The following is a 23,642-nucleotide window of genomic DNA, read 5'->3' as shown; positions in this document are numbered from 1 at the left end:
ACAGACCCCACTATGGGTTGAATTTATCCTGCCCGGATCCCGAAGCGCTGCTAACACAAAAACAGGATTTTCTAACTCCAAACCCCGCGTTTCTCCCCAAATTAACCCCAGTTTTCCGCACCCCCGGCGGCGCAGGCGCAGTGCTCACCCTCTCCCCCCGACTACAACTCCCAGAGGCCCAAGCGGCGGCGCCCCGTGCCGCCCGTGTCGCGAGCGCTGATTGGCCGAGACGGCCGGCGCTGCGTGGAAGGCGGCGTGTGATTGGAGGAGCTGGCGGGCGGCGTGGTGGCTGGCCGTTTAAGTTGCGGTGGGTCGGTCGCGGCGGTTATTTTGCCGTTGGGGGCTCCCTCAGAGGAGAGGCACCTGAGATGGCGGCGGTGTGCGAGTGGCGCTGATCCTCTCCCGTCTCGTTTCGTGAGGGCATTTCTCGCCCTGTGATAGCCGTTCCCGGTGGGGCCTAACCCCTGTCTCTGCCGGGCGCCTTCGCCTTACCCGGGGCCCCCGGCTGAACCCCGCTTGGAAGCTTCTGTCCCCTGCCCGCGGGGAGCCCGGCCCTTCGGCAGGGGAGCCATGAGCGCCACGGACCGCTCTGCGGGGACCCCCGCTCGCTCCAGAAGGTAGTGTGGGGGCTTCCTCCCCCGGTCACCCCCATGCCCAAACCGCTCTGCGGGCTCTGGCACCTTTCTGCCCGGTCTCCAGGCGTTAAGGCACCTCTTAGTTCACTCTTTTACCTGCTGTGCTGCCTTATACTTACTCCTTAACATTTCTTACTGTCCTTTAGTTCAGTAATAAAGTATTCCCCGTGTGCCTATGTTACCTGTTTTCTTCTGTTGTTTAAGGCATTTCTGGTGAGAAAGTTTCTGCGTGAAATGATCCTATTATTGCATAATATTTAATATTTTCCTACAGTGCCAGGAGTTAAAGAGCTTGGCGTGTTTTCATGGATGTAGCCCGCTGAGGCTCTGTCTAAGCAGCTTTGGTGAGCTGCCCATAAAGGTCACTGCTGTCTCAGTATCACCTGCCAGGTCACTTTATGATCAAAGTTCTGGCGCTGGCTCCAGAATCAGCTTCTGGACTGTGTTTTTGTTAAGCAGGTCTTTAACAGAGAGGCTTCTTAGCTTTCATTCTGTTACTCGTGGTATCATTAAAAAAAAAAGTGTCAAATGAATATAAATAACAAAAAGAATGCTTTCCAAGAGAATCTTGGACTCTGTGTGCAGCTCTGTTTGCAAGTTTGGCGCTTACGTGAGCGGAGTAAATGTTTGATTGTAGTAAACATTGCTTAAAATAAAAATCCGATATGTAATTACACATATGTGTTCTTGATTTATGTAATATTGACATGCTTTCCTCTAGTACTTCAACATAAGATTCAAGAACTTGGAAGCTTCTATTTCACTATCAAGGGTGGACAAGCTGTGTGGTTAAGAACATCAAGTGCACAAAAAAGGAAAGCATCTAGATTCCTAGACCTACACCTTAAATTTTAGTGGCTGGTGCATTAGTTCATCTGAATTATTGGCTTTATTCAACAGTCCTTCTTTAGAAAGTGGTTTTCTCTCTGGATATCAGCTAGTGATTCTGTCAGAGATTGTCTTCCTGTTTATCTTGCAGTAGCTGCTCCTTCTAATTGCACAACAATGGACTTTTTGTCCCCTTTGTTCTCTCCTTCTTTTCTTTCCTTCTCTTCCTTTTGCATTCACTCTCCCCGAGTAATTTCTGAGACATTTTTCTTTCTCCCTTTTCCATCAGTTAGCTCCATCTCCACAGTATAGTAACCCTGCAAGCTGTTTTATATCAAAGCTTTTGGTTCTCTTAAATGCTGTGATCTCCTGTTAATACCTGGAGCATAGGAAAGCGAAGTGATGCTTAAAATTGAATCTGTGTTAAAATTGAAAATCTATTTTTAACTAGGTTTTTTTACTTTATTGTCTGAAGCTTGCATGTCATTAGAAACTGTTTCTGTCCAGGCTGGCAACCCCCCATGTCTCCTCCAGATATGCTAGTTCTCAGCCTCCAAATCAGGAGGACTTTACTCCTCTCCCTTCAATCAATGAGCGTTTGGCCCTTCTCCGTCCTTCCCGGGAGCTGCTGGAATACTACCGTAAGAAGATTGCTGACTTTGATGAGGAATATGAAGATTTGGTAAAAAGGCTGGAGAGATACAAAGAAACGTATGATGAGCAGGTTAGGAAAATTTTTGAATTACGATCCTTACACAAACTTAATGTTTTTCTTCAGTTGAAGACTCAGGACAGATGATGGTCTAAAGTTTTGCCAGTAATGTGGTAGAACTCAGCCTAAAAGGAAATAAGTAGATATCAGGGTTTGATTGTAAAATCTAGCTGTTCTCTGTCAAGGCAAAGACAAAAGTGCCTGGAGGATATTCTTCTATTCTTATTATAGTTTGATTATATCTTCACAGTGGGTTGTTTGTTTCTGGTTTTTGTTTTTTTTTTAAATTAAAGCCTGAGATGTTCAGTTCTAACGTCCAACTTGGTTCCCTTGTTTCTCATAGTGAAGAATGAGTGCCCTTTTGTCTAAATTTAATGAGCTTTGAGATACAGATATAATTTGTATTTGCTGCAATGGAATTCATAAGCTTGGCCATGGGCTATTAAGCACTAGTACTACACAGCCAATAAATGTGAATTTAAGAGAAACTGCAAAACCTAAAAATCTTTGCCTTTTAGGAGAAAGAAATCTTACAGAATGTCTGTAAGTTCAGTGCTCTGATATGCCTTGCAGCACACATCTGTCTAGCAGTCATCTCTATAGTAGTGAATGACCCTGGGGGAATAGAACGATCACTTCTGAAGTGGTTGAGGTGCCTCCTAAAGTACTGGCCACGCTTGAAGCAGCCTGAAAGCTCTCAGGAAATATGTGGTGTACAAGTTACTGTCATTCAACATATGAGGACAAAGAGGAGCAGATTCCAAAATACTGCCTTCTCTGCTATGGCAATGGTAGAAGAATACCATACAGGAATTTTAATGTTTATTCTTGTAATTTCTTTCAAGAGTCAGTACTATGCAGAGGCTTTGCTAGGTGTTTGTTGATGTCAGACTCCCCATATCTGTGCCACTCTGACTGCCAGTGCAGAAGTGCAACCACTGGAAACTGAAGACCCTAGCTTAGGCCTTATTTGACAGTTGTATAGTGACAATGATTCTCGGGGCTCCGAACTCCCTGTTGAAACATTTTTAAATAATTTTTGCAATACTGCCCTCATCTGGTCAAATTTTGTAAGTGATTAAAATAATTACAGCTAGTTACAAGCTCAGGGCTCAAGCAGTTTGAAGTTTGTAAGTGTTGCCCAATGCTCTGTATCATCTCCAGTGCCTCATTCTTTCCACCTAGCACAAATTGCAGCAGGAGGTGCATCAGCGGGAAGAGGAGATTGCGGAGTTGCAAAAGGCTTTGAGTGATATGCAAGTCTACCTCTTCCAGGAGAGGGAACATGTCCTTCGTCTTTACTCGGAGAATGACCGGCTGAAAATCAGGTGTGCTGTCTCAAATGGTAGGCTGGGTCACAGGCAGTAGCAATTGCCTGCATTATGTTCTAAGTTCTCATCCAGATCTGGAGTCTTCAGAGAAGCAATTAAGCCACACTTCCTTGGGGGAGGGCTCCGATGAAATCATAACAATCTTGGAGGTGGAATGCAATCTGTTGGCTGCTAAATATGTTTTCACTTAATATTATCCCTCCTATTCTGGTAGTAGAAGGAAGAGCAGAAGTTGAACATAGATTCAGATTGAGTTGCCAGTTGGAATGCAGAGGTTCTGATTTAAGCAGACTGTGATGGGCTGACCTTGACCGGATGCCAAGTGCCTGCCAAGGTGCTTTATCACTCCCCCTCCTCAACTGGACAGGAGAGAAAAATATGATGAAAGTCTCATGGGTTGAGATAAAGACAGGGAGATCGCTCAGCAAAAATCAAATCAAAGTAGGATAATGAGAAATTAAAACAAATCATAAAACACCCTCCCCCCACCCCTCCCTTATTCCCAGGCTCAACTTCGCTCCCAGTTTCTCTGCCTTCTTCCCCTGAGTGGTACCAGGGGGATGAGGAATGGGGGTTGAGGTGAGTTCATCACATGTTGCTTCTGCGGCTCCTTCCTCCTCTCTCTCTTCCCCTGCTCCAGCATGGGGTCCCAGCCGTGGGTGACAATCCTCCATGAACTTCTCTGATGTGAGTCTTTCCCACAGGCTGCAGTTCTTCATGAACTGCTTCAGCGTGGGTGCTTTCCAGGAACAGATTGCTCTAGCATGTATCCCTCCAGGGTCACAGGTCCTGCCCATAAGCCTGCTCCAGTGTTAGCTGCTCTCTCCATGGGTCCACATGTCCTTCTAGGAGCCTGCTCCAGTGCAGACTCTCCATGGGGCCAAGGAGAGTCTCCAGTGCAGACTCTCCTTTGGGTGCATCCACCTCCTCCAGTGTGGGGTCCTCCAAGGGCTGCAGATGGATATCTGCCCCAACATGGCCTTCCATGGGCTGCAAGGGGTCAGCCTGCCTCACCATGGTCTTCACCACAGGCTGCAGGGGAATCTCTGCTTTGGCCCCTGGAGCACCTCCTCCCCCTCCTTCACGGACCTTGGTGTCTGCAAGGCTGTTTCATGTGTTCTCACTTTTCTCTCTTCCAGCTGCTGCTGTGACACAGGTTTTGCCCCTTCTTAAATATGTTATCACAGAGGCTCTAGTACTGTCACTGATTGGCGTGGCCTTGGCTGGAGGCATGTCAGTCTTGGAGTTGGCTTGCATTGACTTTTTTGGATGTGGGGGAAGCTTCTGGCATCTTCTTACAGAAGCCAACCTCTGTAGCCCACGCGCTACCAAAACCTTGCCACACAAACTCATTGCACAGACCTTGCACCTGCCTGGCAAAACTTCCTCCCTCAGCCCTAAAAACAAATTCAAATAGAAAATACAGACCTATGACAATAGTTTACCCTCACTCTGTGAGATCATGTTGACAGCTACTCCTGTAGCTGTTCTCCTGAACTGGAATATAACCTGCTGTACCAGACTAGTTGCCAAAGGAAAAGGAGTCCCCAACCTTCTTCAGAACATTTCTGGGGGATAATATAAATTTTCTCTTAAAGCTTTAAGAACTTAAGTCAAAATGTGTATTGGTGTGCCTTGGTGCTTTTCAAGAGTGTGTCAAAAAGTCTGATACAGCCCTTAATTTAGTTTGCTTTAAGATTAATGGACACTTAAAATCTGTTGAATAAAGTATGTCAAAGGATTTTAGGTAGTTCATGACTCTGGAATGCAGATTCTTTACTGCTATGTGCTATTGCTGGATCAGCCTCTGTAGTATTGTCATATTTGAAAAGAGAAATGCTCCCTGATGCCAGCAGAATTGGTGGGGTTCTTATTATATTGGCAACATCAATAATGTCTTTGGGAGTTAGTTTTTGAAGCAGCATTCTCAAGAACTGCAACAATTTGGGAAACTTGTAAACATTAACGAGTAAACTAGAAGGACAGTGCATCACAATGTCTTGGTTTACTTAAAAATAGCAATGTGCTGACCACTTTCTTTGAATTTCAGGGAATTGGAGGACAGAAAAAAAATTCAACATCTCCTGGCTTTAGTGGGAACAGACAAAGGAGAAGTTACATATTTTCACAAGGAGCCTCCACATAAGGCAAGTTCCGTTTTTCTGTAGAACTCTGCTTTTGATTGTAACATGAAGATCTGTAGCCCAGAGGCTGACCACAGACCAGATCTGTCCCACAAGTCAAAAGTTGCTAAATGAGCTCAAAGCAGGGAGGGATCTGTAGCAACATCAGGCTTTAGGATAGTTCCTGACAGATAAGTAGGAACAGGTGGACTGGAAGTAGGTTCTCTTAGCATCAGTCCCCGTCTGCCTTCAAAGCAATACTTCCAGATCAGGCTTCTAAATGCCAGACAGGAGTCTGAAGCCGTCTGGCAAATGGTCATTGGGAAGCTGGAGAGAACACCACAAAGATAAGAAGAAAAAAAAGTGCAGAAAATGACCAGGTAGGGTGTTTGAAGATCAGCTATCTCACAGTGCCTGTCTTGTACAGCTTCAGTAAAGACTAAAGCAATATTAAGGTTGCTGCAGCAGTTTCCTGGGCAGAAGATTGCAGAAGAGCCATTCTCTCTAGGCAATATTGTATTGCATATTTCAAAGTAATGAAAGTAATGCCAAATTGATTAAATGGCAGTTCATATGAAGCGCAGTAGTTCCATCTACTTAAGAAAGTCATGAATGATTTGGACATGCCGAGCCTACAGTGGAATATAGGATTTATCATGGAAATAAGGTGCAGAAAAAGGCTAAAATATGCTGCATTGTTTGTGGTCACTCTGCAGTGCTCAGCAGTTAAAAAATCTCGCAGAAGCTTTAAAATTCCCTGATGCAGAGTAGCCCTAAGATTAGGTCTGTTATATAGGATCAACCTGAAGATAAGCATTGGGGTTATAACCTGCTCCCTCATGGCCTCTTATTTTTAAGTGGGTTTCAGTTCAATAGTTGAGTTGTTTCAATAGTTCTATCGGTTAGTTTTTATCCCAGGCTTGTTCAGTAGTTTGAATAAATGTGCTGATAAATCAAGCTTCATGTTTCTCTGTCTTGCTAAGGCAAGTAGGAGTATGTAAGAAGGAATTAACATAATCTTCATCTTCACCTTCCCTCTTCTCCTCTCTGTTCCCAAAATGCTCCTTTTCCTACTGAGGGTGCTGATTTACATCCTAATGAAGCCAGCAAAGGCAGGATTACTTTCCAGTTGTTTTGGTGAAAAAAGATAGAGGCAGAAATGGCAAAACTCAGCCATGATAAGGAAACTTTTCAACATGGACATTACGCTTGTGAATGTCTTCCTTGTCTTGTGGTAGAAGTAAGGTAATGCTGTTCTTTTGGATATCTCATTCTTTAAGATTTGTTCTTGACCATTGCAACTTTGCTGAAGTCAGATGTTCAACTGAGATATCTAATCTTGTTTCTTTAGGTTACTGTTCTGCAAAGGCCGGCTAAATCCAGAGATCCACATGAACGAAATGATACTTCTAGAACAGGTACTACACCAGGCTGATCTAACAGTAGCTCAGATATTGATACTTGTTTCTCTGTGTTTTTTGTTGTACTGTGAATACTTTGGTATGCCTCCATTAAGTTCCTTAAATGTATCCATGCGTACGTACATACAGGTGCAGTAGTCTTGGCTTCCCTTCAGAATCTTCTAACATAACTTGAGCTGGTTCTCATGTCCATCATCTGCTCAACAAGGGAAGAGGCTGATATGACTGTGGAATGGCTGTTCTGGGACTATACAGGTACCAAGTGTACCCTTAGTCACAGCCATTCCAAGGTGTGGGGTTCTGCCTGCCTCTAGTGTAGACAGTAGCGTGGGTCTGTATGCCTACTTACTAATTTTCTCTTTTGAAAGAACTGCCTTTTCCAAATTGAAGTTGGCTAACAAGCTCAAAACTCATTCCAGGCTTGAGGCTTGTGCACCTGTGTCACCTGCCTATTCATCATTCATTTAGGAAAACTTAAGGTTGCTTTCTATATGTGCCAAAAAGATTAGTAGTTTGCCTAAATATTGTGGTGTGATAGTGTGAGATAAACTTATGCAATCACTATAAGTTCTGAAACTCTTTTCATCCAGCTAGTCCTTCTGGAAGTCCTTGTGACTGTAGCACAGGCAAGTGTGTTCCTATTCTTATAGGCCAGCCAGTGCATACAATATTTCATCCTTAGAAACGTACTGCAGGTAGTTTGGAAAACCCTTTTCTACTTCTGTTAAATTTCTGCAATAGGTGCCAAGAGAAGCACTTCAAAAACAGCAGCAAAAGGAGAGAAACCAGAAAGTCCTGAGAGATATCAGAGAGACAATCAAACACTCCTACTTCAGGTAAAAAACATTTGCTAACTGATGGACATAGTTCCTGACTGTCCAGGAAACGATGATAGAAAAATATGCTGCCTGCTTATATAAGATGTAGACATATCAATTTCATCAGTCCCTACATCTTACTATGGGTTCCCACTTTCTATCAGTTTACTTAGCTGTTCTTTGTGATGAATGTAGGCTTAGATATAAGAACTTGGGTCTGATTCTGGAAGCTTTACATAAGCAGTAATGTCAGCTGGAATGTGTTACCCTTAAATATAGAATGTGTAATTGATGTTATCTCCCATAATTTGATTGTGGCAATCAATTTACATTAAACCCACAGGAGATCTTCAGGGCTGGGTATTTTGTGGAATTCTGGTTTGCTAGACTTCAGTGAAAGATAGGGTGGAGATAGCATGACAGAATGAAAGATAAAACGTATGGCACCATGGATTGGGGACGATACCAGAAGCTGTATGGAAAGCAAGAGGAAGGATGAGTCAAGAAAACCAAATTAAAGAGCACACTTGTACAGAAGATAGATTTTTATTTTTAATTTTATTTTGATGTTTTTGGTCAAGGGCAGTGGTGACTGACCTAGTGGCCAGTTAGCTGTCTAACAACATTTATTCTGGAGTAAAAGCATCATACAAAATTGTCATAAAAATAAGCCATCTAAAAAACTCTTAAGTTTTTTCAGATAGTTTCTTACATGTAGACCAGATGCACATTTTCCAATTATTTGTTCCAATTTGTCTCCCTATGTGCCCTAGATCAAGATTCTTTGTATCCTTCTTCGCTCATTATCTTGTTTACATTTAGTGGTTCATGCTAATTAATTTCTTTTGTTCAAGATATGTGGAATTGCTGCTTTCCTAGTATTTAGGTATTTTTATATTACCATTTCATTGGAAGATAGTAGCATAGGGACAGAAGTGTATCTGCATATTCCACAGGATTTGTCATATCCTATGTGCAATTCAAATCTTTCCAATATCTTCCATCTATTTTTGCTGATTGTAATATGCCTGTCTTGCCTATAGCATGATTTCTTTTTTCTTAAAATGTTTGAAATACTTAGCATTCAAACAAAATTTTTTAGAAATTAGAAGTCTCAAAGGTATTATCGGGTAGAGCCTTTGATGTGAATCTTGGAATTTAAAAGAGACTTGCAAGGACAGGAGCAGAGATGCTGTGAGGTTTTACTCAGTAATGTCTTTATATTCCTATTCAGGTGGAGGCCCTGCAAGCTCAGATAGAAGAACAGACACGATTATCCAAGGAACAGGTTGAGGCACTACTAGAGGACAGGCGGATTCACATGGAGGAAGCCCAGGTCCAGCATCAGAGGGACCAGGCCAAGATCAAAACTATAACAGATAAGTGAGTGGGAGAGAGTGACCATGATGTAGTCATGAGATGAGAAGAGAGGGGAACAATAGAAATAGTTTGGCTTTCAGTATGTCGCTTTCTGCGGCAGGCAGAAAAGCAAATTATGCAGCCATCTGTTTGGTTGTGTGTGTGGAAGGAGATGAATGGAGTAATCTACATATTAAAAATCCTATTTCACATTGGAAGAACATGACTTCTTTGATTAGATGAGAGGAGCTAAACTCATTAGGAAAGCACCTGTCTCTCACTTCAATGCTTCTTTCAACTTGCAATGATGACTGAGGAAATTAAGGGAGGAACAAGGAGAGAAGTTAATTGACTCCACTGGGATCCCTTTTTACAGACTCCATAAGACCCAAAATCTCTTATATGAGAGTACCCGTGACTTTCTCCAGCTCAAGTTTGATGCCCGAGCCAATGAGAAAGCATGGATGGCAGAGAAGGACAGTCTGTTGAGGAAACTTGACAAAGATTCGGATCAGCTTATTATCAGCAAGGAACCAGGAAGAGAGAAGAAGCAGAGAGATACCAAGAAGAAGCTTCAAGCAGATAATGGGGCTTGGAAACTCCACAGCAGAGAAATAAAGGTAATCTTTTGTCCTAGGTAGAGGCTGTTTAACAGCTGTTGATGAGAAAATCGCAAGCATCTGGGTATTGCCAAGATAGGCAGTAGCTTGCAGCTGTTTCAAAGCTGTAGTGGCTTGCCATAAGTTATGTTGTTGTTGGCAATAATGTAAAAAAAGCCAAACAAAAAACCACCCTTCCTGCCTCAAAATCAGCATTGCTTGCAAATTTCAGGTGAAACGTATTGTTAGGATTTACAGTAGCACTTTACTGTCAGGTTCTTTTATGCCCAGAACAAATCCCTACTTCTGCAAGCCACGTGATATATGGGCCAACAGTTCTTAACCTGCTTGTTGCACGTGCCTTTCTTGCAGTGTAAGTGCTCTCAGCTAATGGGCTTAGAATGCAGTGCCTGTATCCTCTTGCTGCTGTCAGGAGAGAATAAGTCCTTTCAGTTGATGTCCCCCAGCTCTTTTACAGTAGTCAGGATTTTTCTTCTAGTATACTTCCAGTGAGAAGTTGGGAGATCTGAAGTAGGTAAGCAGGCAAAAAGGAATTGGAAAGCAAACAGGCAATAGGGAATTGTTTTTTTTTTTTGTCTACTGCTGAATGCAGATGCTTCTGAAATACAGTACTGGGCAAGCAGCTATGAAAAGGGGAATTGCAGCATTAGTTGAATATTATTTTTAAGGGGAAGGGGAGAGGGTTCTTCAACTGATGATGAGCAGTCATGCAGAACTGACAACCTAATGGAGAGGTTTTGATAATGGAAGTGGTCTTAGAATATTGTCCTTACCTAATTACTTCTTTAGCTCCAGCTCCAGCTGTTAATTTTTATTTGCCTGTCATTTTGTCAGTCTAACACACTTGCTTTTCCAGAGCAGGGCAAATTTTGTGAGCTCTGGCTTTTGAGTTGATTCTTTCTGTTCCTCCCGTGTCCTAGTCACTGCAAGAACAGCTAATGCAGGAACAACGCCTATCAAACATGTATAGAGAGCAGTGTGTCACCCTGGAAGATGAGCTGGCTAGGATTCGTGAGGAGGGAGATGTTGGCAGAGAACTCTTTAAGGTAATTAGTCTGTCATCATCTCCTAGCTATGTGATGATCTTGCAGCCTTTACTTTGAATGCCCTATTGAGTTTTCATCTCCATAGGAACGCTCAGAAAAGATGGGGAAGCGCCTCAAGCTGGTGACTCAGCGATATGAGGCCTTGGAAAAACGTCGTAATATGGAAGTGGAAGGCTTCAAGAATGACATTAAGCAGCTTCGGCAGAAGCTGAGAGATGTAGAGGACCAGCTTTTTAAGGTAATAGCTAAGCATTTCTGAGACAGACTGTTATGGGTGTATTACTCTATAGGGTATTACCCTATAGAGATGTATAGTCAGTATTTAAATGCAATATTTCCCTAGAGTTTAGGAAACAATTTTTTTCCTGACTGCTCCTTTAGATATTAATATTTTACAAAACTTCCCCTCTTAACGTATTTTATAAAGCAAACAAGGTTTATCTTTGTTAATCACTCGGGCATCAAGCTTGCCAAGAACTGTCTTGATTGTACATTAGCTGTAAATTTTTGTTGCAACTCTGAAAAGTTCTTATCTGGTGCCTGCAGCCCACTTAGCTGTCTTAAAATTGCAAGGTAGGAAAGTAGTTTGTTTTAGAAGTATATCCTGCAAGGAAAATGATGATTGGTTTTCTTTCTGAGGGCCATACTGTTTGGTTTTGTTCCGGTACGAGGTAGATCATTGACTACTAGATACTGTGAATATTCTATTTATTCCTTTGTTAATATCTTATTTGTAACTCTTCAAAAATCAGTGCGGAAACAATGGCTGGAAGCTGAAGCTGTATACTGTGTAGTAGCTTCCAGATGTGTAGATTAACATCAGAACAGCTTAGAAGGGAAGCACAGCCCTGTTGCTGCTTGGAGTTTAGGATGAGGTATTTATCTAAGATATGTTTGAGAGGATGATCTAGGCACAGCTTTTGTCCAACTGACTCTCCAAGGAGTCTAGCAGTGCCACCAAATCACTTGTTTTCTGTAGTTTTAGCACACAGTTCAGTTTACTTAGACTAACACTGAAGACCTTGATTATTTTTTTTTTTTTGGGGGGTGGGCAGTGGGCTTCTAAAGTTTACTCTTTAAGGACTAAACAGCGTATGTGGAAGGGGGGAAAACTTTCCATTATACCTTTACTACAGACCTGTCTGTTTTATAACTGTGAGTGTGCTCTTCATTGTATTCTGAATTTCTTCATCACTTTCAACCACAAGAGGGCAGAGGAACAAAATACTTGCTACGAGTCTGCAGGGTGATATTTAAATCCTTCTTATCACTTGAGGTCAAACTGACTACAGATAACTAAATTTCCTAATTTGCATATTAAAATCTTTGACCAAGAACTACACGATGACAATGAGACACCCTAAAGGGTTGAGAGAAGAGGGGGCTTTGAGAGCAGCTTCCAGGGCTGTGCTGTTCTGCTGTTTAAAGTGACTGGGTTGGGATACTATCCAGTTCCAGGGTGACAGGACATGGCAGCTGTGGCTAACTTGCCATCGGCAATTCTGATTATCCAGTGGCCTTTGTTCAGCTCAGTATGGGCCATATGGCACGGCCTGAGACCAGGTGTTGTACTTGAACTGCTCTTGAATTGTATGCAGTTTGGAAGGCAGCAGGTTGGCCACAGCAGTTAAACCACCTCTAGTTCTGTCCAGCACCAGAAGGTGACAAAATGTCATCGTATCAAGTGAGGTACTTAGAACTAGATAAAAGTTAGTTGATAAATATTTTAACTTGTCTCTTTTTGTGGGTCTCTATGTAATACAGGAACTAGAAAGGAGTCAACAGGTTATGAGTAAATGTGATTATATTCTATCCAGATTCCTTCCTCACCAGTAATGTAACACCATAAAGTATGAAAGCTTTGTTCTTTCATGTTGGTTCTGGAGCACCTTTCTATTGGTGATACACATTAGGCTAGTGATACTAGCTTAAGCCTCCTCTTGGCTAGCAACAAAGGGTCTCCTTTAGAGGTGTCTCATATTCTCATCATAATACTCTTAAATTGTATTCTGTATAGCTTTGGTTTTTTAATCTGTTTTTCTTTTCCTTTTTAGGTGACTTTGAATATTGGACCAGACCAGGATCTTGCAATTCTACGTGAGGTCCACCAAGGAAACAGACTAACCCGTAAAATTCAAGGAGAACTAAAAAATTTAAAAGCTAAAATCTATGGCTTAGAGAATGAACTACGAGTCTGCTGAAGCTGAGGTATTAGCTGGCATCCTAGTTTTAGGAATGGGACATTGCTAGACTGGAATAGTCGTATGTGAGAGCAGCTCCTGCCTATCTGTTTCCTGGCATCCAGTGACAGAAGGCTTGAGGAAATCTGCAGTTAATGTCATAATATTGTACATAAGCCATTCCTAACATGCCAGATTATATTATTGCTGTTTCAGCTGAGAGATGACACCTCATAAGACTGTCACGGAAAGTACATGATGACTGATATAGCAGGAATATGCTTATGACTTCACCTTATGTTCATATCTGGTAGGGGTCAGTGTATACTGGCCTTCACCTTTATTTGGAGCTTGTTATAAACCACATAAGGTTATAATGAAATTAATAATCATGGAAGGATCTAGTTCAATATTTGAATTGCTTAACTGACTTTTTTCTATGTGAGAAGCAGCTTTTAAAATGGTTTGAATGATTACTGGTTTAGTGCTTAGGCACTTCAGGTTGTAACTGGAAATTTTCTTTGAAAAAGAATGCATGTGGAAACTACGTACTAAAGTTTATTACATCTCTTACATCTACATACCCTCCCCTTGACAGTATAACTGTTTTTAAATGGCTTCCCTTTGCTTCATTTTAACCTAATTGGGGAAAACCTGGCTGATTTAATATGGTGGAAAAATATAACTTTTTATAGAACTCATTTGCAAGAACGAGCAGCATCTACACTTGCTTTGAATGTTTGAGGGGAAGGCAAATGCTGCACTATTGAGTGTTGTCTTCTCATCCCTTTCCTCCGAGTTTATCCTGACACACAGTGGAAGTTCCTAATAAAAGGCATCTAGTATCTTTCTTAACCACCATATTATCTATCTTGGTAGCTTTAAAAGGGATCATGGTTACGTACCAACAAATTGTAGTCAACTTTTGCTACAGCAGTTGTTGCTACTGAACTGTAACTGAAATTGGGGTGGAAGAGCAGGTGCCTGGTTGCTACATGATGAATATAGCTCTAGCTATATGATGATTATCTTTGTACCAGACATCAGGACTTGGCAATTCTAGGAAACAGATGAAATCATGAAAAGGGTTACAACATGGCTTCAGCCCAGTTTATAGTTGCAGGTATTCATGCTTTTACTGTAGCATCAGCACATCTTGTCCACCTTGCAGAGCGACAGCAGGTCTGTGTTGGAAAAGGGATTTCAGTGCCTCTGTTTCCTACCCTGAGTACCTTTCCTACCTCACTAAACGTGACAAACAGAATAAAGTCTTTCTGAAGTATACATCTATAGGCTACCAGCACCTCCTTTCCTGTTGAAAAGGACTTAGTGTGTGAAAGCAGACAGTTTCTCTTGAATGTGGTAGCGGCCATGGAGGTCCCCATTCAATGTTTGGGAGAGGCAGATATGCAAAAGATGGTTTTGTGCTGTCAAGATTTGGAGAAAGAATTATTTTTTGTTTATAGCACTGGTTAAATCAATGCAGGAGGGGAAATTCCCTTGATGTTGGGGCTCACTTCAATTGTGTTATCTTTTTTGTGACGAGTTTGCTGTGCCTTATGGTCCTGTGCTTTTTATTTTGTATGTGTTCTTGGGGTCAAATTCATGACAAACAGACTTTAGTGTGGGTGGCTGACAGTCTGTACCTAGATGCTGAACTACTTCTAGAGTTTACGGGAGGCTGTTTTAAAGTATGGCGCACTAAGTAGTTTAGCTGAAAATGGTGAACTGGTTCAGAGAGCAATTCATGAACAACTTGGGTGTTGATGCTATGTGGACAGTTGAAGGTTATTAAATAAGACTAACCATCAGTTAGTCTCACTCTTAGTTGACTAGTACTTTCTCAGATAAGTCTAGCTAATTAAAGTGAGTATGTATGTGAAATAACATGCTGGTTTGAAGATAAGATATCAACATTATCACTGGTCTTGGAAGGCTGCTTCTGAAAATTGCCACATAATGAAGTATTAGCCACTTACTCAGCAGGATCCATCTATTTAAATTCAGCTGCTGGGTGGCTAGCAAACCATCTCTTGAACCTATAGAAATAAAGGGGTTTCTGTTTGTTTTCTACTCTTTCAAGCTAAAGAATTGTGTATGAAATCATATTTTCCTCACTTGAAAGCCATGAAGAGTGTCTGGATAACAACTGTAAGCTTTAATGTTTGGGTTTGTAAGACTGGGAGGAAATATTGGGGGAAGAAGGATGTAAATGTTTAATTTCCTGCCTTCCTTAGCAGTATTCCTTATTACTTGAAAGACTGAACAGAATAAAATGGCAACGTTCCTCATATTTCTGCTGGTGCGTCAAAATCAAAGTGCAGCTTGACCTTTATTCTTAATTTGTCACCAGGCTATGAAACCTTCCTATTTGGAGAGGGGGGTGGTGAGGAAAATCATGGTGGTGCTGATCAGTAAATCCATTTTATTTGGAAGCTTAAATTTTTGTCCAAGGGCAGGATGTACAAAGTATTGTACATGCTCTTCTGTGTGACATCATGTGATCATGTGAAATGTTGCTTTATGTTGCCAAAACAAATGAAGACCTTCAAGCCAAGAATTGCTTTAAAAAACCAAGTGCTTTCTACCATTGACAACTACCCTTTAAGATGTCAGTAAGGAATTATTGGCATTTCCAAGAGGGTTTCCTGAAAAAATTTCCAACACCCATATTAGTCAATTTTCTTTAACAAGTCTTGGGTAGAAAACAAAAAATGGCACTTACTCCAAAGAATGATTAGATATTTTTTTTTTGCTATTTTAATAATGTGTGACTTGTATTATTTCAATATAATTAAATTCCAGGTTATGTATGTAGGAGCACATAATTTGAAAGCTCTCCAAAATGGCTGATTCTTGGAATATGAAAACTATCCTACAGAGGATTAAAGGTTAGAACTGGACAAATGTTCTTAGCGTGTGCCAAGATACTAAAATGTTTCTTGCATAAATAGGAGAAAAGTGAGCAGTAGAGGAAAACTTTATTGTTGCGTAGCCATTTTAGGTAAGGAAGGAGTGCGTACGTTTCAGAAAGGACGTTGAAATATTGGGTAAGGCACAGAGCCACAGATGATTCAGCAGAAGAGAAAAGGTTGTGCAAGAGCTCATATTGTATTACATTAAGAAGACTGATTAATATACATGTATCTCGAAGATTAAAAGCTACCAAAGGCCTCTCTGTCCTAGCAGAGAAAGGCGGAACAAGAACCACTAGCCTCAACCTGAATTTAAAAATGTGTGGCTTGGTTTTCTTGTTAAGAGGAAGATTGTGCTTTTTTCCCCTTATTACAGCTAACTCCTTGTGGAGGTAACAAATTCTCCATCTCTGTCTTCAAATGAAAGGATGATTGCACCTCTGGAGAAGGTAGCTTGTTTTAATAAGTTACTGGGTTTGACACATTAGAACTTAATGAAACCTAATGACGTGAACTAACCGGAAATCGTTTAATGGTCCCTTCTGGCTTTAAACTTATGATTTATTTATATGCAATATTTGTAGGGGCTTTTCAGCACCCATGCAGTTGCCTTAATTATAAGAATATATGCTGTGTCAGCTCACCCTACTCAGCAAGGTTACACAAGGTAAAAAAGCCGAAACGAAATTAAAAAAATCCCTCATAATCTTCCTATGCCACAACTTGCAGTAATTCCCAAATTAATTGATGCTGTGACTGTGCTTAGAAAGGAGGCAGATCAACAGCAGCCCCAGATCTGACAGCTGTCAGAATAAATCTAAATAATGGTACAGTATACACTTGTATGCAATGGCTGTACTTAAATTGCTTACATAAGTAATAGTGCTAGTACAGAAACACACACATTTTACCAGTATGCGTGGACTCTGTGGGCAGCCTAATATTCTGGAATTGTAATGTCTGTATGTAGGCCAGGAATTAATTCTTTGATAATCAGATACTTTTTTGAGATTAGCTGGGAGCGACATCCCTGTGTACTTTGTTCTGGCAGATCTGTTCATAGTTGTGAAAAGGGATGTCATTCAGACTTTTAATTACAGCTCATAAACATTTAATTCTGCTGCACTTAAATGCATTTGTGCCTGCTCAGTAAAAATGCTAATAAAGGTGTCTCATTTGTCCCCATCTGAAGTTGCATCACAGCTCCAATTTGATATAAGGAACATTTTAAGATGGTTTTTTCAAATGTTGGATTCTACACCCAGGATGGAGTAATGCTGGGCATAGGTATAAACTGGGAGAGGAGCATCTGGAGAGCTGGTCTGGGGGTGCTGGTGGGCAACAGGCTCAACAGGAGCCAGCAGTGAGCCCTGCAGCCAGAAGAGCAAACCACATCCTGGGGTGCATTAAACACAGCATCCCCAGATGGTCAAGAAAGGTCATTAGCCTGTTGTGTTCAGTGTTGGTATGGCCTCACCTGCAGTTCTGTGTGTGGTCCTGGGTCCCACAAATTAAAAAGGATGTGAAGGTCCTTGAATTATGTCCAGATGAGAGCAACCAAGCTGGTGAAAGAGCTGGAGGGATTTTTCTATGAGGAGCAGCTGAGGATTTTGGATTTATCTAGTTTGGAGAAGAGGCTGAGGGGTGACCTCATTGCTCTCTACAGCTTCCTGAGGAGAAGTGGAGAGGGAGGAGCTGATCTCTTCTCCCTGGTACCCAGTGATGGTTCAAAGTTGCTACAGAGGAGGATCAGACTGGACACGAGGAAGCATTTCTTTATTGAGAGGATGTTCAAACACTGGAACAGGCTTCCTAGAGAGGTGGTGGATGCCCCCAAGCCTGTCAGTGTTTAACAGGCATCTGGACAATGCCCTTGAAAACATGCTTTAACTTGGTTAGCCCTGAAGTGGTCAGGCAGTTGGACTAGATGATCATTGTAGGTCCCTTCCAACTGAAATACTCTATTCTTTCTAATTTTTCCACAATATTTTGCTTTTATATTGCCAAATTGCTTTGAACTGTAAAAAATATCCCCTTTGCCCCCTAAATAGTTATTCTTAACTTCACAAGTCAGCTGTATGCATTTTTTAGCATGTGGACTGGGATTGTGCACCAAAACAAACTTGGATGAAGTGCAGAAGGCGCGAGAGGTGAAAGCTGCAATGAGTCCTTTTGGCTGCTCTATTCATAGGGTTTAGGCACAGAGAACAAAAGTCTGTTCCAATTCTTATGTTGCATCAAAAGTTTTAGACTTTCCGTCTGAAACAGGCCATCAGGGGTATCTGGAATTTAACTCACTAGCGGGAAACATTTCTGCTATGACTGCAGTATTTGAGAAGAATTGGGTGGAATTCTGGTATTTCCCATTTAGCACCAAACGAACTGTTTGGAGAAAAGGGCATCTTTGATTGTGAGTTAGCACGGCTGCCCTTCCAAGTCAGCTCCAAAAAATATAGCTTTATAAACAAACACTCGACGGGCTCGACTATTCACTTACACTGACTAAATTGCATGTTTTAAGAATTACGATGCTGTTGGATTGCGGACAGATTACAAATGTGCAAATATGGGTTTTGGAGTTTTTTTTATTCAGAAAACCCAGAGATGCTTTCAACACGGAAGTCTTTCAACGTTAAAGGAAGACAATGATTAACTACAGAGGCATGAAGGCTTCCATTGTTGAAATGGGGTCGATTTGAATAAAAAATCCGGGATTTACCCTGGTGAAGCATGTCCAGAATGTGCTGGATTCTCCTGTACTCATTCAGAGAGCAAATTGCCTTTCTGTTACTGTAAATATTTTTCTCAGTAGTGAGTCACTCCTAAGTGTCCAGTGAAACAGTATTTTTTCCTCTTCAGTGCTGGCTTGGGTGTCATCACAAGTAGAGCTGCTCAGCTTTGCGTTCTGTAGTGTCCTTGATAAAACAACTGTGACGCATCGTTGGAACTTCTTGAAACATAAGGATGATGAGCACAGTCACTTAAAATATGAGTACTGGTACTTTTAAGCCAAGGGAAGGAGGAAATTTAGGCAAGACTTCAGTCAGATTTGAAAAGAGGTGGATTTACAAATTGATCAAAGATGTAGATATATCTTTCATTATGGTAAATGTCTAAAAACTGAAAAGTCATAGATAAAAAATCATAGAATGAAGAAGAATCATAGAAAAATCATAGAATGGTTAGGGTTGGAAGGGACCTCAACGATCATCTAGTTCCAACCCCCCTGCCATGGGCAGGGACACCTCCCACCAGACCAGGTTGCTCAAAGTCCCATCCAGCCTGGCCTTGAACACTTCCAGGGATGGAGCATCCACAGCTTCCCTGGGCGACCTGTTCCAGTGTCTCACCACCCTCATAGTAAAAAATTTCTTCCTGATAAGTCTTTTGAATGTTCTCAGCTTAAAGTATAGAAAAACTTTTTTTTTTTTTTTTTTTTTTTTCTGGAAATGTGTGGCTCTAGATACCATGACATGGTCCTGATGCACAGAAAGCAATTTGGGCCAATTCACGGGGCAGGACCCGCAGTGAAGAGATGCTCCTGGAGGTACTGGGTGAAGTTCACAAAAAAATGTGTCCTCTGTAGGGCTGAAAATGAAGGGCAGGCTGTTTCTGTGGCATTTTATGTGGACAGCTAGGGCTTGAGACCTGTGAAGAATTGTGCAGTGACGAGACAGAAGCATGAATGAGGTTTTCCACCCAGATGGGTAACTTGTAGGAGGTGTGACCCCGATGCTGCTGTCAGGGTGAGGACTGAGGGAGCACAGCCATGTGGACAGGGAGAGCAAGAGGAAGTCTCAAACCCCTGCCCAGGCCAGCTCACACCAATGTTGGCAGTGTAGCTGTATGGCTAAAAATCATATTGCTGATTAATAGAACTGTGTTAGCAAAACCCAGCATATCAATACGCTTAACTGAGTAAGAAGGTCCTTTTTGACAAGAGTTTAATTGTGGGACCACGCTGATTCCCTTACTGTGATGTTGAACTGCAGAGTCAACAGGGTTTTTTCTGTGATAGCTCCACCTTTTAGAGCCCGGTTTGTTCCTAAGGAGCCAAATAAAGGGCAATAATGGGGAACTGTATCTTCAGAGACTGTCTTTTCCTCTTAGAAACGCTTCTGCCTTTGAGCCGTTTCGATTATGAAAGTTGAGATGAAGTCATTGTTTGTGATTCAGAGCATGGCTGAGGTCAGGAAGAGGGGTGTGGAGCCACCAGGGTGGTGAAAGCCAGGGACAGTTGGGTGTCTTTGGTGTGGAGCTGGTAATTAGTGTTAAAATGAAAATTACAGAAGAAGAAAGAAGGGAAGGAGCAAGCGGCAGCTAATTGAACCTTTGGGGAGGCTACAGAGAAAAGACGTTGGCACAAAGCTAGGAGTAATTTACAGAACAGAGAAACAGTTGTTAGATAACTAGAAGCAAAAACATAACAAGAAGAGGCAGGGATGCAGAGACGGAGCTGGAGAGAAGAGCCGGGAGGAACAGGCGATGCGCGGCGTTAAGTGCTGCACTCATATCAAAGGCTGCTTTTATCCTCAGGAAACATAGCCAAAATAGAAAACAAACAAAAGCCCAAAGCAAGCAAAAAAAAAAAATTAAAAAAAAATTAAAAATACTCCAGTTGGCTCATCTGGCAAATAGTTTGTTGGAAGCGGGTATTCGGGGTAGGCTAGGAGAGGGGTATCCTGAAGGGAGCAGCGCTCTGTCCCATGCTTGACCCCTGCCTGTAGGGTTGTCATGAGCTGTGGTTTCCACTCGCAGCGTGCCCAGTGAAGGTGAGAGGTGTGGAGGTCTGGGCACACGCTTGTGTGACTTGGGAGGCTTGAGGAACTGGGAATATGGGACTGCTGGGAGACTTGGGATAAAAACGTTTATGCGAGGTCTCTGAAAAACATTACTGTAATCAATAATCTTACTGCTGGGCATCGGTTCTTTCTGCAATGAATAAGTGGCCCAAAATAAGTTACTTTAAGTGTAGGGCTATTCAAATTCCTTATTTCACTATTTATTACACGTCCAGATTAAATTTGTTCCTTAATATTGTTCTACTGTAACTATATTGTAAGAGATAGACATCAGTGTGCCACACTTACTTCCTTATGCTTTTTCTCCAGGGACAAGAGCTTTTCTCTCTCTTCATTATCGCATAGTTCTATCGCAACAAAGATTTTTGTTTCTTTACAAGTCAACTCTTAGCCTGAAGCTTCGCTTTCCCCTCCCTTCTATTTTAGTACCGTGGTCACAAGAGAAAAATATGCATACTTATTTTAATATTTTAGTATGCAACAAAGTTACATATTAATATGCACTTTCAAGGAAGTGCAGCTGTCATTTTTTCAAACTTAAGGCGGTTCATTTAAGAAATGCAGACAACTTCCTGCTAAGAATACATCATTCAAGTCTCATTCTCTAAATAGTAAATAGTTTGATTTAGTTCCTTAATTATTACACATTTTGCTTAGTATTTTCTCTCTCTCTTCTCTTGAACGAAGATGAAAAACTTGTTTTATTTCTCTCATGCCAGAAAAAAACCCCAAACCACCATACCACCAAAAAACCTCAACAGTGAGTGTCGTACCCTTTTGATGAGACTTCCGCCTTGCCGTGATTAAACCGGCACAAAGCTTCAAGGTTTCACCCCCAGTATGAGTACTGGTGGTGGCTGGGCATTGGCAGCCCTTTAGGTTTGTGCCACACAACATGTGTGATTCCAGCTTGGCTCAGAGCCGCGTGTGTCCGCACCCTCCAGCAAGGTAGGAAGGAGTAGCACAAGCACCATGTTCTCAAAAACCACAGGATGGACCTTGTCCTCAGGGGTGGCAGAGGAGCCCAAGGGCAGAGCTGCTCACCAGCCTCCCTCACCGAAGGATGTGTTTCCATCTGTGGAAACATCTTGTCTTTCCACTCCCACAATGAGGTATAAAATTCTCTGGATGCGCTTTCCCAAAGCAAGAGAAAGCTCTCCCAAGACAGAGCCGAAGGGGGATGGCTCTGAAACCTTTGTGAGATGTTCAGAAAAGATGTCCATCTCAATGCGTGACAGGTAACAGCAGGGTCTCTAGGTGCTCCCTGGACACAGATGCTGCTTCTGCCCCCAACCAACGCAACGCTTGGGGTGCCGGCACTCTGCCTGTCCCTGCTGGGGCTCACACCGCTCTTCCGCAGCCCTCCATGCCATTTAAATGGACTTTGGCACATTTTCTAAGGCTGAATAATGGCAAGCATCCTTTTGCACAGCCTCCCACTTCAGAAGGCTGCTGTGAAAGGAAGCTGGACCCTCAAAAAAAGGTCTGTCATCGTTGCATGTATTTTGAAAATTAACTTCAGCCTGAGGGTTTCTCTTCATGGTTGCACACGCCTGTGCAGGGAAAAAGTTGGTGCCGATGACCCAACACCCACACAATACATGTTTGGAAGGGGTTTTTCTGGACGTGCATCCCAGAGAGCATCTTCCAGTTCAGTTTCACCCAGGAGGAATTCAGTTTGCATCTTCTGAGACCACCTGGTGATGGAACTGAACCAACAGCACGGGGCAGGGGGGACACAACAGGACTGCAAAAATGTGCTTAAGACATGAAATGAAACACTAAGCACGCCCAAGGAAGGTCCTGGGCTTTGTGTGGGCCTCCAACTTGGCCTCCTTCTGGTGGGTCTGAATGGCCATGCCAACATGCCATCTAGTTGGCTGCTTCAGGAAGCAGATTTGGAGACTTCGTGAACCCCATTCGTCCTGACTGAGCAAAACACTTCAAAGTAAACACGCTTATCACACCAGGTGAAGGCCACTTTAAAATGGAATCAGCTGTGGGGAACTGGCAATTTGAATCGCCCTGCTCTTGTCCTGCTTCCTTCAGCATAGTGGAGTTATCACCTCCCATTCTCTCACCAGAGGGAACCACCAGCACTCCTACTGGGACAAAAACTGGCTTTGAGGAGGATTTGGGGCTGGGGGAGGGCATCCACCTCCTCCACCCCCTCCATTCAACCCCCTGCCATGGGCAGGGACACCTCCCACGAGACCAGGTTGCTCAAAGCCCCTTCCAACCTGGCCTTGAACACCTCCAGGGATGGAGCATCCACAACTTCTCTGGGCAACCTGTTCCAGTGTCTCACCATCTTCATAGTGAAAAATTTCGTCCTGATATCTAATCTACATCTCCCCTCTTTCAGCTTAAAACCATTACCCCTTGTCTTATTGCTCCACACTCTGATAAAGAGTCCCTCCCCATCTCTCCTGAAGCCCCCTTTAGGTACTGGAAGGGGCTGTAAGGTCTCCCCGGAGCCTTCTCTCCAGGCTGAACAACCCCAACTCTCCCAGCCTGTCTTCATAGGAGAGGTGCTCCAGCCCTCTGAGCATCTTCGTGGTCCTCCTCTGGACCCGCTCCAACAGGTCCATGTCCTTCTCGTGCCGAGGGAGGACTCCAAAACCGGACGCTCCCGTCGCTTTGGCAGGAGCGGGACCCCCGTAGCTCCAGGCTCCGGTCCCGGCGCTCGCCAGCCCCTAGAGCGGCCGAGACGGACGGGGGGGGAACGGGGACAGGGGTAGCCCCGCCGCCGCGGAGCCCCCGTCTCGGCCCCCGGTGGGGCGGAGGCAGGTGCGGGGGGCGGCGGCAGAGCCCGCCCGGGAGCTGCCCCCGCGGGGGCGCGGCGCCGCCCC

The 23,642-nt window shown here is 42.9% G+C and overlaps 1 protein-coding gene across 1 annotated transcript; it reads left to right on the top strand.

Moving 5' to 3' along the window:
* Positions 1 to 345: 345 nt before the first annotated feature.
* On the top strand, positions 346 to 17,081 carry CCDC77 (coiled-coil domain containing 77). The gene is made up of 11 exons (XM_014937198.1): positions 346 to 617; positions 1,971 to 2,187; positions 3,361 to 3,503; positions 5,557 to 5,653; positions 6,981 to 7,047; positions 7,792 to 7,886; positions 9,103 to 9,251; positions 9,604 to 9,847; positions 10,768 to 10,893; positions 10,979 to 11,131; positions 12,948 to 17,081. Exons 1-11 carry the CDS (start codon positions 571 to 573, stop codon positions 13,092 to 13,094), a joined length of 1,485 nt encoding a protein of 494 aa, XP_014792684.1. The 5' UTR covers positions 346 to 570; the 3' UTR covers positions 13,095 to 17,081.
* Positions 17,082 to 23,642: the final 6,561 nt, after the last annotated feature.

The sequence above is a fragment of the Calidris pugnax genome, unplaced genomic scaffold (genome assembly GCF_001431845.1).
Source record: "Calidris pugnax isolate Ruff unplaced genomic scaffold, ASM143184v1 scaffold1, whole genome shotgun sequence".
In the NCBI taxonomy this organism is placed as follows: Eukaryota; Metazoa; Chordata; class Aves; order Charadriiformes; family Scolopacidae; genus Calidris; species Calidris pugnax.
The sequence above is the reverse complement of the archived record's forward strand: the minus strand, read 5'-3'. Positions and strand labels throughout refer to the sequence as shown.